The sequence below is a fragment of the Silurus aristotelis genome (genome assembly GCF_946808225.1).
Source record: "Silurus aristotelis genome assembly, chromosome: 5".
Lineage (NCBI taxonomy): Eukaryota > Metazoa > Chordata > Actinopteri > Siluriformes > Siluridae > Silurus > Silurus aristotelis.
Window position 1 is genome coordinate 27,500,938 of NC_139578.1, and position 18,165 is coordinate 27,519,102.

General features: G+C 34.3%; 1 protein-coding gene across 4 annotated transcripts in view; it reads left to right on the forward strand.

The window, feature by feature from the left end:
* Window positions 1-18,165, forward strand: part of LOC310726750 (laminin subunit alpha-3) — a 132,362-nt gene that overhangs the window by 95,048 nt on the left and 19,149 nt on the right. For all 4 annotated transcript variants that reach the window (XM_083542555.1, XM_083542556.1, XM_083542557.1 and 1 more), the window contains exons 43-66: window positions 494-595; window positions 1,739-1,857; window positions 2,725-2,805; window positions 3,934-4,028; window positions 4,137-4,190; window positions 4,285-4,436; window positions 4,512-4,622; window positions 5,842-5,953; window positions 6,082-6,252; window positions 7,456-7,652; window positions 7,744-7,860; window positions 8,892-9,046; window positions 10,061-10,202; window positions 11,013-11,112; window positions 11,358-11,474; window positions 11,591-11,776; window positions 12,738-12,889; window positions 13,662-13,865; window positions 14,048-14,196; window positions 14,964-15,126; window positions 15,214-15,347; window positions 15,534-15,678; window positions 16,241-16,345; window positions 16,638-16,783. In XM_083542555.1, the coding sequence (XP_083398681.1) occupies window positions 494-595; window positions 1,739-1,857; window positions 2,725-2,805; window positions 3,934-4,028; window positions 4,137-4,190; window positions 4,285-4,436; window positions 4,512-4,622; window positions 5,842-5,953; window positions 6,082-6,252; window positions 7,456-7,652; window positions 7,744-7,860; window positions 8,892-9,046; window positions 10,061-10,202; window positions 11,013-11,112; window positions 11,358-11,474; window positions 11,591-11,776; window positions 12,738-12,889; window positions 13,662-13,865; window positions 14,048-14,196; window positions 14,964-15,126; window positions 15,214-15,347; window positions 15,534-15,678; window positions 16,241-16,345; window positions 16,638-16,783 (3,209 nt within the window). The remainder of the gene's footprint in view (window positions 1-493; window positions 596-1,738; window positions 1,858-2,724; window positions 2,806-3,933; window positions 4,029-4,136; window positions 4,191-4,284; window positions 4,437-4,511; window positions 4,623-5,841; window positions 5,954-6,081; window positions 6,253-7,455; window positions 7,653-7,743; window positions 7,861-8,891; window positions 9,047-10,060; window positions 10,203-11,012; window positions 11,113-11,357; window positions 11,475-11,590; window positions 11,777-12,737; window positions 12,890-13,661; window positions 13,866-14,047; window positions 14,197-14,963; window positions 15,127-15,213; window positions 15,348-15,533; window positions 15,679-16,240; window positions 16,346-16,637; window positions 16,784-18,165) is intronic.

The window sequence follows — 18,165 nt, forward strand, 5'->3', positions numbered from 1 at the left end:
TATATTTGTCCATATAATGCAATAAATAAAGAAGAATATTGTTATGTTTGAAATTCTGAAAAATTTTTTTTTTTTAATTCAAACTGTTTTCACTAGAATTTTTGTAAATTTTTTTACATTGTATGTTGATTTTCTTTCTTTTTTTTTTTTTTTTTTTAGCATTTTGCTCTTAAGTAAATAATGCAATCTGTGCATAACCAGCATTCTTTGCCAAAAACATTAAGGATATATTTGTATATATAAAAGTACTCACACGCTATATTTCTGTGTGACATTGCTTTATGTTTGAAATAACCTCGTCAGCCAATATGACATCACTAAACACGATGAAAACCAAATAAAGGGGGAAAAAAATGTTTCTTTTTCTTTTTCCCAGGATCTTCAGGAAATTCTTCCTCCTGGGAAATGATCCACAGATGTTATCTATTGTTCAAATGGGTTAAGAATGAAAATGTTCATGGGTTTCTCTCTCTTCCTCTTTGTCTTTATACAGAGATGTTCTCGCGGTTACTATAGAGACCGAAACGGCCGCTGCGCTTCCTGTGCATGCAATGGACTTTCAGACGATTGTGATGAGAGTACAGGAAGATGTCTGGTAAGAAAAGAGGAATGAGTTGCCATGTCTTGTACAGTATATTTCAATTTGCCTGGACTTGTTTATTATAAAGAGAAAATGTCCGTATTTCTGTTATATAAAGGGATTTTCCCAGGTGAGCACACACTGTATGGTGCACCACTTTACTCAGAGCATCAATTTACAATTATATAATTCACACAATTTCATAGTAGGAATGCTAACAGAGATGAAAAACAGTAGGTCAGTGGGTTTTGGACTTCTGATAAAAAGGTTGAGTTCAAATCCAGTTGCTTTTTAGCAAGACCCTCAACAGTACAGTCACTCTGGATAATGGTGTCTGCCAAATATTATAAATACCTATAACACTTCCTTTAAAAATAACTCAACATGTAGCCAATATTCTCTCACTAGCTGGCAACAAAAGTGAGTACACCCTCAGTGCGAACAGCTGTACATCATGTAACCGTGCAAATCCACACGTCCTATTCATCATGTTCATGTTTTTTTCTGCTTGACAGGACCATACCAATGTGTGTATCTTGTATTAGAGCAGTTAAAGTGTGGAGTTTTGAGTACTCTTATACTGACCACTGAACGTTCAACATGGTACCTCATGGCACCATTTTTTGCCATTGACTGAAACATTCACATTTGTTGTGTTTGGCATTTCGTCTTAATAACTGGACTGATGAGAGAAACCTTTACACCAGCTAATTTTCACCACTACATTTGTTGAAATAAAACATTTTTTAAACTATTAAAGTATAGCAGAAGCGAATAAATAACCCTTTACCTTTTTTTTAACTAAATTGTGCATTGGATTTGTTTGCAATGCCACATGCTGACAAATGGCTCATATTAAAGTATATTTTTTAAAGATTACATACTTACTTCAATGTGCTTTGAATCTGATACCATCATAATTCAGAGCCCCAGAGTCCATAATTCACAAAGCATTCTGTAAAACAAGATTAGAACTAAGATAAGCGGAGGAGCAAACAGATGACTGGAGGCACAGAGATAAACAGATACGCACATATAAAAGTGTAAAAGTACAAAAGCCTTGCGATAAACGCACCAGTAACACCATCTCAGCTCTTTTTTGGGGGGAAATTCCAGTGATTCAGGTGTTTCAGTAAAATGTTGATGATATCTGAACAGAACTGCCAGGGCAACACGGCGGGAGATCACTGCGAACGCTGTAAACACGGCTACTACGGAGACGCCGCTATGGGGACCTGCAAGATCTGTCCGTGTCCACTTCACCTGGAGAGCAACAAGTGAGAAAACACACACACACACACACACACACACACACACACACACACACACACACACACACACACACACACACACACACACACACAATCTAATTATTCTTGAGTATTTATTAGTTTTTTCAGACTTGAAAACGCATCATTAATAATAATAAGGCTTAATTAATCGTATTTAATTGCCTTTTTAAGTCAATCAATTTAAATAAATCATTATTTTAAAAGCTTTTTTTTCCTCTAAAACTTTTGACTGTACGTTTATTTAATATCTTTTACACACGACAAGAAAAGTGTAGTGTATCTGACAAATGAATGTGATTAATTATTAATACTAATAATTGGCCAAATTTGATAAAAAATAGAACTGTAATTGTTTTTTTTGTTTTTTTAAGAAAAATGATGATTCAGTCTTTTTCAAATAATTTGTAAGATCATATGATGTAAGAAAATTGCTGTTTTTATTTGTTATTTCTAAAATTATTTAGAGTTTATCTAATCTCGGAAATGTTGTTTTTTTTTTTTCCTGTGGTTTAACTGATTTTTTTTTTTCAAGCCTATATTAATCTGAATCATTTATTCATTTCTGCCTAATAATTTATGAACTGCCACAGCTACACTTTATGGGAAAAAAGTTTGTAGACATCTGTGCATAGGATTAACATGTGCTTTGTGAACATCCCATTCCACATTCAGTGTGCATTTACTGTTCTAAAAATCTCCACTCTTCTTAGAAGATGTTTCTCTACATTTTGCAGTTTTGGAAAAAAAAAAGTTATTGTATATAGTGACTCTGGAGATGATCCATAGTCCATATCTATGTGATGAACTAATGTGTGTGTGTGTGTGTGTGTGTGTGTGTGTGTGTGTGTTCAGTTTTGCTGTAGGCTGCAGCGAGGTACATGGGAGAATTCGGTGTCAGTGTAAGCCGGGATACGCAGGAGAAAAGTGTGAGAGGTGAGTTGTCCTGTTATTCGTTGTTTTCAGTGAACGCTTTTGAAGTTTGCATGCTTCTTTCTAATGCGCACTAATTACTTTAATATGAGAAATGTTTTATTACGGGATTTCTGATGATTTACTGCACTGTAATTAAAAAAAAAAAATGAATTCTACAAAAAAATCATCCTGAAGGAAAAACAAAGATTCTGTTCCTGAATCAACAGAATCAATCCAAAAAGGCATTTTTACTCCCAAAATGAATAACCCTAAACCACCAAAAAACCTCCCCAAAAATATAGGATTTTATAAAAAAGAAACAAAAACTCCTTTTTTTATTATTTTTAAAAATAAAATCCAAATCCCCCCCAAAAAAACCTATAGAATGATCAAAAAAACTGATTCCTAAAATGAAAGTTAATCATAAAAACCACAAAAAATACAACAGGGATCCATAAATGTTTTTTTTTTTTTTTTTTTTTTTTTTAATAAATAATAAAGAATTAATATGCTAGAATCTTCATCATCATCATCATCATCATCATCATCATCATCATCATCATCACCACCATCATCATCATCACTATCATCATCAAGAGGAAAAAAACCCCAAATAAGAATTAACATTAAGTGTCCAAGAATATCATTAAAAATGATCCTAAAAAGAGCTAAAAAATTTTAATTCTACAAAAAAAAAACATCTTAAAAAAGTTCAAATCCTTCTTAATGGAAAAAAAAATAATCTTAAAAATAGAATGGTTTCTAAAAAGGGTTATATTTTATCTAAAAAAAGAAAGAAAAACTAAATAATTATCTTTTATCTAAAAAAAAAAACTAACAAAAACAAAAAAGGATTATCTTCAAACTAAGAAAAAATCTACCCCTCTAGATCCGTTATCTACCCCTCCCAAAAAAACAAACAAAAAAGGGATAATTTTTAATGCAATAAAGGCATTTATTAACAAATAAACAAAACAAAAAAAGAATCATCCTAAAAATAAAATAAATTAATAAATTAAAAAAAGTAAAAAAAAATCGCTTTCAATCGCTTGTTTGAGATGTTATTTTCCACTGCTTTTTGGACTATTCTGTTGATCCTTGTTTCATGATGTAAAATGTTGTACTGAGTGTGTAAAATGCTCTCCTCAGGTGTGCTCCTGGATATTTTGGCAGACCTGAGGAACACGGAGGCAGATGTCAGCTGTGCAACTGCAACGGGAACTCCTGCTCTTCAACCACCGGAGGTACCTCCGTCTTTCACACTCCAAATCAAAACCTTTATAACATTATGTGATATATAATAATCCTGGCATGCAGGCCGTGCCATTTATTAACTATAACTTCTCTTCTAGTGTGCAATTACATACAGGATCCCATCGAACCTCCCCCTGCAGAGGAATGCATAGGTACTGATCTCTTTACTCGGCCGTCTTTGTTCAGATGAAGTCACATATAAAAAAAACCACCCAGCATCATGATGTTTATCTGTGTGTTTCTCAGAATGTGACAGCTGTGCTCAGACCTTACTAAACGATCTTGAGAGGCTCGATAGCGATCTGGGGCGGCTCAAGGCGCAGCTGGATTCTCTCAATTCCAGCTCTGAAGCTCATCGGCGTCTCAAAGAGCTTGAGAAAGCCATTTCCGATGCAAAGGTGTATACATATACCTTTAGCTTTATATCCATGTACTGAGGTAAAAATACTGAAATACTGTGTTTTTTTTCTCAGAACATGGTGAAAACATACACGAGTGACGTGGAAAAGCTGCGGCCTAAAGTAAACGAGCTCGAGCGGGACGTACGCACCCTGACCACAGACATAAACAAGCTGAAACAGGAGGTATGATCAGAAATTTTACTAAAAAAAAAAAAAAAAAACAAAACAAACATCCTAAAACAAAAAAATATTATAATGCATTTTAACCCAGAGGCCTTCAGTGGTGTCCTACCTGAACCAATCCACCTCTAAATTCCATCATAATGACACCACGGTTAAAGAAATCATCAGTGTTGTAGAGAAATGCAGTAGAACAGAGCGAGATTGAATGTCATCACTAAAGCAAACCTAATGAACACAATTCAACACGACTCCTTTCACTGTAGCCGCAGCTGCACCTCACGCATACATCATCTCTAACAGAAGCTTCGATATTTACCTCAGAAAATAAGTTTTCTGTGCAATTCTTTTCAGTTCATTACGGTTTCTGTAGGGACTTTAAATGAAGGCAAATTGTGTGTTTTTATGCAAATTCTCCAGTAAAGTGAATGAAAAAGTATAAATGGTTCCTGAACAAGCTCGAAAACACTGAAATAGTTTTTGACCGACACGATGTTTTCCACACGATGTCCAGCTTTTCCAGTCTTTAAACAAACAAACAAAAAAAACAGCTATTGAAGCCACACGAATATATATGAGTTTGTGCAGTTTGCTACAGATGCAGTTTGCGAGCTCTGACTGCTGCGCTTTCTCTGACCGTCCAATCAAAGGACGTGAAAATTTTATTGGACGCCTGCTAGATGGCCCTGGATTGACCAAATTGCAGTATTATTGTTTGAAGCAACAGCAACAAGTTCTGTGTGTTGAAAGCTGATGGCTTGAGGGAAATACAGTTTCACAGTCTGAATGTGAGACCCGAATGCTTCGGAACCTCTTTCCTGATGGCAGAATGGTGTGTGTGAGGGGTGTGTGGGGTCGTCTACAATGCCGATGGCTTTTTTGCGGATGCAGCGTGTGGTGTAAATGGAGAGGAGCGAGAATCAGATCTTCTCGGCCGTCCTCACTATCCTCTGTAGGGTCTTGTGAGAAAAAAGCCTGAGAGAACCTGAGAGAAAAGCTATGAAACAAGGAAAATGGATTATTGGGGAACATTTCATTAATGTTCATAGACAAAAATATATTAAGACGTAAGTCAGTGATTCTGGTGGAGTTTATATTCTGGAACAAAAATGAAGAATCTGGAGCTGGAGTGTCATACACACACTGCCTCTTGATATTAAGAATTGAACCAGGAGGTATGATCGGTCATGTAACGGCTCTGATTTATATTCGTATATAAAAGGCTGAGAAGAAGTTGGACGAGGCACAAAAAGCAGTGAAGAATTCAGAGAACACCCACCAGAAAGCGAAGGATCTTAACGACCAGGCACTGGACATGCTCAAGAAAATCCAAGGTAAACTTACACACACAACCCTTTTCGTTTTCAATAGTGGCAGATGTTTGAGCATCATTTGGACATGCCGCTCTACACGAACATGATCATTTCGTGAACATGATGATTTTGTGTCGTCCGTCTCTCAGAGCTGCTGAAGCAGTTGAACAACATGGACGGCAGCAGCGGAGGATCTCTTCCTTCAGGAGAGGTGGACAAAATGCTGAAGGAGGCTGAGCGACTGGTGCAGATCATGCAGGAAAGGAGCTTCAAACCCCAGAAGGACGCAGCAGAAAAGGAACTGGACGAGGCGAAGAAACGTATGTCTTTCTTTCTTTCTTTCTTTCTTTCTTTCTTTCTTTCTTTCTTTCTTTCTTTCTTTCTTTCTTTCTTTCTTTTGCACTATGGCTTTCTTTCCTTTTGCATATTTATTTGTTTGTTTATTACACTTTTTCCCAGTCGTTTTGGAGCGTATCTCAGATCAGAAATGAAATTCTTAAAACTACTTGTTTAACCTCCACGTCATTTAGTCACTTGTGCTCATCATCAGAACATTTCTCGTTGCTTGGTCAAATTGCGAATGCTTTTCTACATTCATTTAATCGATTGTGTACGAGTGTCTGCTGTTTCCTACATTATCAGTTGTTTATGTTGATCAAAATATATTATACTGATTTCACCTGAATAGTTTTAACCCCCAAAAACATCTCAGTTCAATGCATAAGTCATTGAATGCAAAATGGTTCAACCAGTTGCCATAATCTGTGAATTTTAAATTTCTATTTATTTTTATTTATTTTTTTGAATGTCATTGATAAAGGCGAGTGAACGGCATCAGATCAACCAATGATCAACTAGTTCTCTATAACAGGTCAAAGGTGAATCTTGTGAACCTTCAATTAGCAACAGAGCAAAAGACAGAATTGCTGAAAATGGATGAACAAGAAACTAAGAAACAAACGAACACTAGTACAGTGAAAGTGTAAATCCTGTCTGGTCTCCTTGCAATCAATATAAATCAAATATCCAATCAAATAAATACATTTGTGCTGCTGAAATTCATAGATGTGCAGAAGGAATTAAAATTTTGTGCATTTTCAGTTACTGTAACCCAAACCATAGTTTATATGAAGAAATCCTGAAACTGTGCAGCGTCCTACTGACAACACGACTAAACATTTTGATGATTTTGTTTGTGAACAATGACAAAGGGACTTTTCATTTTGATGTGTTGTGCTATTTGTACAAATTGTTCTGAGAAATGCACTTACTGGTTTGCAAATATTAAGGATTTGAGAAACGTGGGAAAGCAACTGAGAAAAACTGTAGTTTTACACTAGTGTTTTTTCATTCACATAAAATGAATATTTTCTCAGAATTTTTAAGAATTGATAATGAATTATTAAAAAAACATTTTTTAATTTTTAAGTGGCATTAGTTTATACATTTGAGACTATAGGAAAAAACAATTTGTGTGTGTGTGTGTGTGTGTGTGTGTGTGTGTGTGTGTGTCCACACTGCAGTCCTAGATTACATCAAGAACACCTGCACCAAGCAGCTGAATCAGAACCAGAATGCAGCCGACAAGATCAGGGAGCTCCTGCAGAATTACGAGGACAAACTCAAGGACCTGGAAAAGTCTCTCAATGAAGCTAATGAGACGGTGCAAAAAGCCAACACACAGAACACACTCAACGCCAAGACCCTCAACGATCAGTTGGTATGAATATACAGCATCTCTCCTCTCTCCTCTTTACTGAATATGTACACGTGAGGATGAGTATCTTCACCTTGCATGTTTCCACCCACAGGAACGTATAAAAAATTTGGAGAAAGAGAAAAACAATGTGGAGGATGACATCAGCAAGGCGAAGCAGAAGCTGAAAGGTGTCGAGGACCTTCTGAAGATGCTTCTTGACAGCAAGAAGGTAATGTCTTGTGAAGGAGTGTAACAATGCAAAATACACTTAGTGGTTTGCAGATAAACTCACTGACTCTTAAAAAATAAACGACAAAGATATATAGATATCACAATCTGTAATCAGTCAGAGTAAGTAAAAAAGTAGAAAAAAAGAAAGATATATAAAAAGGAATTATTTAATTACTTAAGTAACAATTTTATTTTCCCAGTAAATAACGTAGGCGATCAGTAAAATAAATGAAAAAGAAGAGAAGCGACTAAAATCAGTTAAAAAAAAGTAAGCAAAAAAATTTTTTGTAAAATCTGTCAAATCAGACAATAAGCAAAAAGAAGCAAATTAAAAAAATGAATAAGGAGGTAGAGCATCGAGTACGGCGGGTAAAATGTACAATGGAACTGACGAGAGAGAAAAAAAAACATAAAGGTCTTATCACAGGTCTAAATTCACCTGAGGTCAGTACCTACTGTTACATTAGTTCAAATAAAGAATGAATAGCATATAATGGATGGATGGATGGATACATGGACAGACAGACAGACAGACACAGACAGACAGACAGACAGACAGACAGACAGACAGACAGACAGACAGACAGATAGATAGATAGATAGATAGATAGATAGATAGATAGATAGATAATCTATATATATTAATAGAATGTGTGTTTTATATATATATATATATATATATATATATATATATATATATATATATATATATATATATATATATATAAAACACACATTCTATATATATATATATATATATATATATATATATATATATATATATATATATATATATATATATATATATATATATATAAAAATATTGTAAAATAATATATCAAATTTTGATGGAAAAAAAACTTGCCAAAAAAACTAATGTGTACACTAAGAATTACATTTTAAAAAGCTATAAGCGTAACCCTTAAATTTTGTGAGAAAGGAAAAATGTATACACAATAAGTAATTTTGTGTTTATTAAATGATATTCCCTGGATGTATTTTTTCTTTAATCCTGGCGTTTGCTGACAGGAATATGAGGAGATGGCTGCTGAGCTGGACGGAGCGAAGACCGAGCTGACAGATCGAGTGAACAGCATCTCCCAAACGCCGGCTCTGGAGGGACGAGTGAAGAAGGCCGAGGACCATGCAGCTCTGCTCAACAAACTGGCTAATGAACTGCAGCAGTAAGGAACATTTTCATTTGCTTGTCCTGAACATGTTTAGTTCGAGTCGACATGCTGGAACAGGAACAGGGCGGCTCAGGCTGCGAGTGAAACATGAGACAGTTCTACCTCTATCTGTCAGAGTGAGATCTGTGTGAGATATGCTCTCGCTCAGGGTGGAAGAGCTCAGAGTGACGTAGATCCGTCCTGTTAGTTCATGTCCATCATGTAGGATTGTGAAAAAATGATCATTCCAGCGTGGCCTGCATGTGTTCTGTGCTTAGTTTTTTATCAGGTTTTTAACACCTCACTTACAGATTGATGTCAGAGTTGTTTTTCACAAAATATTATTTTTAATTTTTTTAATATTAACAATGAAAATCTCGGTTATGATTTGTGAGACTTTGTGATTTGTGAGATCTGGATTTCTTTTGAATGCAATTAATGAGCATTTAAATGGAGAGTATTTATTTGTTTGTTTGTTTGTTTGTTTGTTTGTTTGTTTGTTTATTTAGTCTATCTATCTATCTATCTATCTATCTATCTATCTATCTATCTATCTATCTATCTATCTATCTATCTATCTATCTATCTATCTATCTATCTATCTATCTATCTATCTATCTATCTATCTATCTGTCTATATGTCTGTCTGCCTGTCTGTCTGTCTGTCTGTCTGTCTGTCTGTCTGTCTGTCTGTCTCTCTTTCTATCTATCTATCTATCTATCTATCTATCTATCTATCTATCTATCTATCTATCTATCTATCTATCTATCTATCTATCTATCTATCTATCTATCTATCTATCTATCTATCTATATGTCTATCTATATGTCTATGTGTCTGTCTGCCTGTCTGTCTGTCTGTCTGTCTGCCTGTCTTTCTAATAACTTATTTATAAAATTTTAGATAAATTTTTTTTTTAGTTTTTTTTACTTGGATTAAATTGTCTGCTAGGCAATATCATACTTTACTGCTAAATGTGCTGATGTATTTGTGTGTGTGTGTGTGTGTGTGTGTTTTTCCACCTTCAGGGCCATACAGAACTCGAGTGGCCGTGCGGACGTGAAAGACGCACTGGCCGCGATTGACGCCTACAAAAACATCACAGAGGCAATCAAGGCAGCGGAGGAGGCAGCAAAGAAGGCCAAGGAGGCAGCTGACAAGGCATTGAGTGTAAGAACTAAGTAAATAACTCCTGAAGTAACAGCTCACTTTTTCAGCGGAAAGAGTTTAAGTTTAAAACAAATTTATAAATGTACAGATGTTAAGCTTTATTTTTTAATGAAAAATCCTCCCGAGATACTCTGCCGTTTGTAAAACTTGCCAAAAGGTGTTCTTCACTAGTTGGAGATTTCTTTCTTGTGATCCAGTTCATCCCGGAGCAGTTAAATAGGATTTAGGTGCAGTGACTGGGCAGGTCAGTCTATAATAGATATCACTCCAGATGACTGTTTGCTCTCTAAATAATTTTACCAGTTAGCAACTGTCCATGTTCCAAAACAACCCCAAACCATTAAACTTCCACTCCCATGTTTGGCTATGGGGGTGAGGAAGTCTGCAAAATTCTTCTCTCTGAAATTTCTTCTCTCAGAGACTAAAATGTTGTCCACAGACTTTTTTTTCATTCACTGTCCAATTCTTGTGTGTCTTTGCTTCTTTACCAGTGTGTTACATAGAAATATATGAAATATATATTTGTGTCTAAAAAACAATGAGACTTGGTGTTTAAAAAAACGTAAAAAAAAAAAAAGATTCAAAATAAATAAAAAATGTAAGTGATATTAGTAATAATAGTATTATACTGATTTTAATAAGAAATGAATACAATAAGATTATTGAAGTTTAAAATCTTTTAAAATAATGTTTTACGATTGTTTAGGAAAAAAAATTGTAAGTAGGTAAACAAGTAAGGGAAAAGCGAAAAATGAATGAAAAATGTTTTTGAAAATCCGTTTGTTTGTTTGTTTGTTTGTTTGTTCTTAGGATGTGACTCGGGGTGATATAAGCAACAGGGCAAAAGATCTGAAAGACCGCGGTACAACACTCGAAAAAGACGCTAAAAAAGCAGAGGAAAACCTGGCAAGTGAGTACAAATCCAAGCATTTTATTTCTTCGATTAAAATTCAACTTAGTTATTTGATTTGCTTCGATGCGATTCTTATTTTTTTCTTTGATTCGATTTCTTTGCTTAATTCTGTTTCATTTGATTGTTTTTGTGATACACACTTAATCCAGGTGCACTGATCTTATCATTTTTCAGCTTTTTTTTTCTTCTTGTGAATTTCTTGAAGATCTTGAGTATTGAGCTTTCTTTTTTTTTTTTATCAGATCTTTCAGATGAATTAAAGGGGCAGCAGAAGCGTCTAAACGACACCCAAAAGAAGAAACGCCAGCTGGAGGGAGATCTGCGTGACATCAACAAAGATCTGAGCAATATTAAGAGAGGCAGGAGAAATAACACTGACATTCTCACATGAAGCGTGAATTTACTGTTATCATGAGCTTTATGCTATATAAACTCTCTATAATGTTTCATAAGCCACATTCCTCTCTGTACACAGATGACATCGCTACAATGATCGATATCGCCAAGAGAACAGCACAAGCAGCGAACGCTTCAGCCAGCGACACCATGAACAAGCTGAAGGACATAAACGCAGAAATCGATGCAATTAAAACACTAAATATCAGCGGATCTCCAGACCAGGCCAACATCAACCGCATTCTCAGTGACGTGGACACGGCAGGTGAGTGCAAATCCCTCCACGACGCTGTATTTTAATTAGTTTACTTTTTTATTGAAATCAAATTATTACATTACTTTTTGATTTAATGTTGATATTTATTTCAATTTGACTTTTATATTAAAATATATTGTATATTATAATTATATAAAAAAACGTAAAGTTGACTATATACTCTATATATTTACATTTGACTCTTTTTTTATTTAAAGTTGACTTTTATCTGATGTTGATATTTATTTAAATTTGACTCTTATTTAAATTAAAACCATTTTTCTTTATTTAAAGTTGACTCTTTTTCTGTTTACATTTGACTCTTTTTATTTAAAGTTGACTCTTTTTCTGTTTACATTTGACTCTTTTTATTTAAAGTTGACTCTTTTTATTTAAAGTTGACTCTTTTATTTACAATTGACTATATTTAAAGTGGACATTTATTTAATGTTGACTTTCTTATTTAATGTTTACTTTTATTTAGATTTAACTCTTTTTTTTTTTCCATGTTGATTTTTTATTAAAAGTTGGCTCTTATTTAAATTGAACTCTTGTTATTAAAATTTGACTCTTTTATTTAATGGTGACTCTATTTACGTTTAAATCTTTATTTAAAGTTGACTCTTTTATTTAAATTTGACTTTTTATTTAAAGTTGACTTTTATTTAGATTTGACTCTATTTCATGTTGATTATTTTATTTTATTTTTATTTTTATTTTATTGAACTCTTAATATAAATTGGACTCTTTCTTATTTATGAAATACTTTTTTAACAAATGTTTTATTTAAATTTGACTCTTTTATATAAATATGATTATTATAAAATTTTATTTTCAATTTGACTCAGACATTTGACCCCTTTTTTTATTTAAAGTTCACCCTAATTCAATTACACATTACTCTTTATTTAAATATTCTTTTGTGAAAGTGTGAGGTGAAAAGTCTGATGACTTTTTTTTTTACACGCAGTAAAAAACCTGAGCAGCTCAATTCCTTCGCTACTGGATAAATTTACTCAGGTGGAGAAACTGAGTTCTGAAATCGACCCCAACAACAACATATCCTACAACATCATGCACATTAAAGAGCTGATCGAGCAAGCACGCAGCGCCGCTAACAGGGTAAACACACACACACACACACACACACACACACACACACACACACACACACACACACACACACACACACACACACACACACACAAAACGTACACTCTCATTCAACTATGACATAATTCACTGTAATTCACAAACAAGAAGATTCACACAATATGATGTTTTTTGTTGCTTTACCTGAAAGTTAGAATGTAAATATTTCCAAAATCGAATTTATTTGTTTGTTTATACATTTATACATTTATAATTTTTTTTCTTAACCGTTTTCATTTATTCATTTACTTCTTTCTGTTATTTGCTTATTCCGTTGTTTATTTTGGATTTTCTTTTATTTGTTGGTTCATTTGCTTTAGAATTGTGTATATTTTTATATATATATTATTTATGGCTGTTTTTTATTATGCATCGAATGTCTGGGATAGGGTTCATTTTTTTTTATGAATTTAATAATCCATTGATTTATTCAGTTAATTCATTACTTAATTATTAATTAATTGATTGATTAATACCAAGTACAATAGTAGTAATAGTAGTAGTAGTTGGTATTTAAATATTTATTTATTTATTGAATTTATTGATTTGCCTGTTTTTTTACATGTATTAATTGTTACGTTTTTTTTTGTTTGTTTGTTAATTTTACATTTCTGTTGTTGGTTTATTTATTTTAGATTTGTGTTATTTGCCTATTTGTTTGTTCATCTTCTTTATTTTGAATATGCGTTTAGCTTATTTGGTTTATTTAGTCAGTAGATTTAAACTTCTTTCTCCTTGGCAGGTTCCTGTGCCCATGAAATTCACTGGCTTGGAGCATGTGGAGCTGCGACTCCCTCGAAACCTGGACGACCTACAAGCCTACACGTCCATGACTCTTCTCCTGCAACGTCCCGAACCCGAGATCCGAGGGGACGGCCGCCGCAGACGTCGCCAAGCACCCACAGACAACGGCGATCTCTTCGTTCTCTACCTCGGCAAAAAGGACGTGAGTGAAACCTTTTTAAGACCTAACAATGGTGTGCGTCGCACAGACACTACATAGTATTGCGAGCTGTATCTTCTGAGATCTTCCCTGATAAAATGTTCAGTACCTGATCATGGTTTATGCAGAGTCGCAAGGATTTTTAATGCACGCTTCTGAAATCCCTGCGTGTTCATGGTTCACAGGCGACGAAGGATTACCTCGGCATGGCTCTGAGGAAGAACGTCCTCTATTTCGTTTACAAGCTGAACGGAAATGTTAAGGAGATCAAGTCGATGGACATCACACTCTCCAAACCCGATCGGATCTTCTTCGATAAAGTGGATATGCGCAGGTTGGGTCATTTTCATTACCTTTTCTTTCATTTACAGTTGCATGCTGAGGGTTTTATGATTATTGGAGAGAAAACACTGAGGCATGCTGGGTGTCAGCTCGAATAAGCATTACAGATGTAATTTATAAGCAAATCTGGCACAATAAGATTCAGTGAAATTGGTTAATGGAGTAGAAACAGAGCAAGAAATGAAAAGGTCCCTGGATAAATGATGGCTTTTTAAGTTTTGAAAATAAATCAAATCAAAGACTTATATAGGCAAAAAATGGAAATAAAAAAGTCCTGGAAGAACGAAATCAAAAACTAAAGAGTAAATGAATAAATAATGATGTATTCTTCTATTTAATTATCGAATTTACTTATTGATTGATTGATTCTTTCTTTCATTCTTCCATACAAAAAAAATGAGTGATGTGACTGATAGTAATGAAATAATAAAACAAGAACATTTTTGATTTTAGTGAAAAATCTGTCTAATATAAACACATGCAGGAAATCCAGATAAATGTGATTGTCATCTCACATGAAAGATTTTGTGAGACCTGACCATAAGATTTGTGCTTTTGTGAAGAACTCATTCCACATGCAGTCTCCATTTACTGTTATAGTAACCGCCACTCAAGCGTTCCAATCCTTTTGCCCGTACAGTGGATCGAGCGCTTAATTGAGACTTTTCTAGATATCCCAGTTTCTGCTGCGTCCGATTCCAGATCGTGTGAAGGTCGCATTCTGAATTTTAAACACAGCGAATATTCCTTTGTCTTCAGGATTTACGAAGACGCCCAGGTGAACCTCACGAAGTTATTCACCACCAACAGCCCAGATCGAGAAATATCGAACTCTGAGCAGGGAGACGCTCTTTTCAACCTTCTGAATCTCAATACCAGTGAGGCGGTCTTCTACGTGGGAGGTTACCCCAGCGACTTCACCGTAAGTGTCTTTACTGCATATAGAGATACTGCGTGATCTCATACAGGAAACAATTTTCCAACAACTATCCTCCCTCTTTTTTTTTAGCCTCCACCACCTCTTAATTACCCCAGATACCAGGGCTGTATTGAGTTCAACATGTTTAACGAGAGGTTAATAAGCCTCTACAACTTTAAAGCACTGGGGCCCGAGAATGTCAATTTACAGCTGCCATGCAAGAGGTAAGCAAACTGTGACAGTCCTGACGTGTTTTATTCCTCTTATATTGCATCGACTTGCCAATGCAGACACATATTTTAGAGTTACGGGTCAGCAAAACCGAAACAGGAAGTCAGAACGCTGAAATTAGTCTCTGCTAATTGAATATTTGACTTCTGTTCTCCATCTGCTTCTTTCTCAATCACAAGATACATCCGGCCAGGAGAGGGGGAATACCTTGACGGCACGGGTTATATTCAGTTACTGCTTGAGAAGGTGCCGAAGCTGCTCAGTATATTTCAGACGGTGGAGACTCGAGCTGAGAACGGCATCATCCTCTACATCGGAAACAAGGTCAGGATCTGCTCAAACTCACTGCAGTTTTAATGTAATTCTGATTTATTTCAGAAAAGAAATGTACATGAATTAAGTGTGGTATAAATACATAAATCCGAACAATTTGTACAATTTATACACATAATACACAGTTTATTGCAGTGATGAAAAAAAACCCCAAAAAAACTAATATATATGGCATGTGCATATTCTGACTTATTTTGTCCACAAAATGTATAAAATGATAAATGTCATTTGAGGAAAGTCATGTTTTGAGAAAACACTGAGGAAAGTGTTCCAAATGTAGGAAATTCCCCAGTAAGTGATATAATATGAAGAGATTTCACATAATAATATTTTTTATCTAGTAATAATTTATAATATAGTAATAAATAATAGTATATAATGAATCAATCTTACTTGTAAAGAGAATATAGTTTATAAAGATTGAATAATTAAATAAATAAATAATTGAATATGACTTGAATTGAAGGTTTCTACTAGAGTAATATTGTAACAATCAAACATCACTATATAGCCTTATCCCTGATTGATTGATTGATTGGTTGATTGATTGCAGAAATCATACTACCTCATCACTCTGGAGAAGCGTCACTTGGTGTTGAGTGGAAGACTTGGAGACCAAGAGCTGGAGACCATAAGGAGCAATGAGACAGTGGATGTGGTAAGCCCTGAAGCCCTGAAGCCCTAAAGACGTTGATTTCTCAGTGTGTGTGTGTGTGTGTGTGTGTGTGTGTGTGTGTGTGTGTGTGTGTGTGTGTGTGTGTGTGTGTGTGTGTGTGTGTGTGTGTGTGTGTGTGTGTGTGTAAAATTTAAATGCCATTTAAAAATGCAGATTGTGTTTAATTAGTGTTCAAAAGAAAATCGACACATGGTTGTTGTGGATTAAAGAATGAATGCTTTAGAATGTGTTGCTCGTTTGTTTCATTGTGTTCTTCTCCTTGTTTCCTCTACAGATCTGGGACCTCAGGGTGTTCTTTGACAGCATAAACAAGGCTGTTCGGGTCCGGATCAAGAACAAGGATGTGGCAAAGGGCTCATATGTTTCTGAAAGTTTTGACAGCTACTATGTCGGTGGCATTCCCTCAGATTTGAGAAAGAGGTTTGTTTTATGCTCGTTCATTTGCTGCATTGTTTTTTTTTTTTTTTTTTAATAAGCTAAAGTCAGATCTTGAGATATTCTACTCTACTCTAAAAGGGTACTAATATACTACTTTACCAGGGTACTAATATTCTTCTCTATCAGGGTACTAATATTCTACTCTACCAGGGTACTAGTTTTCTACTCTACCAGGGTACTAATATATCAGGGTACTAATATACTATTCTATCAGGGTACTAATATACTATTCTATTAGGGTACTAATATACTATTCTATCAGGGTACTAATATACTATTCTATCAGGGTACTAATATACTATTCTATTAGGGTACTAATATACTATTCTATTAGGGTACTAATATACTATTCTATTAGGGTACTAATATACTATTCTATCGGGGTACTAATATACTATTCTATTGGGGTACTAATATACTATTCTATCAGGGTACTAATATACTATTCTATCGGGGTACTAATATACTATTCTATCAGGGTACTAATATACTATTCTATTAGGGTACTAATATACTATTCTATCAGGGTACTAATATACTATTCTATTAGGGTACTAATATACTATTCTATTAGGGTACTAATATACTATTCTATCAGGGTACTAATATACTATTCTATCAGGGTACTAATATACTATTCTATTAGGGTACTAATATACTATTCTATCAGGGTACTAATATACTATTCTATCAGGGTACTAATATACTATTCTATTAGGGTACTAATATACTATTCTATCAGGGTACTAATATACTATTCTATCAGGGTACTAATATACTATTCTATTAGGGTACTAATATACTATTCTATCAGGGTACTAATATTCTATTCTATTAGGGTACTAATATACTATTCTATCAGGGTACTAATATACTATTCTATTAGGGTACTAATATACTATTCTATTAGGGTACTAATATACTATTATATCAGGGTACTAATATACTATTCTATTAGGGTACTAATATACTATTCTATTAGGGTACTAATATACTATTCTATCAGGGTACTAATATACTATTCTATCAGGGTACTAATATACTATTCTATTAGGGTACTAATATACTATTCTATCAGGGTACTAATATACTATTCTATTAGGGTACTAATATACTATTCTATTAGGGTACTAATATACTATTCTATCAGGGTACTAATATACTATTCTATTAGGGTACTAATATACTATTCTATCAGGGTACTAATATACTATTCTATCAGGGTACTAATATACTATTCTATTAGGGTACTAATATACTATTCTATTAGGGTACTAATATACTATTCTATCAGGGTACTAATATACTATTCTATTAGGGTACTAATATACTATTCTATTAGGGTACTAATATACTATTCTATC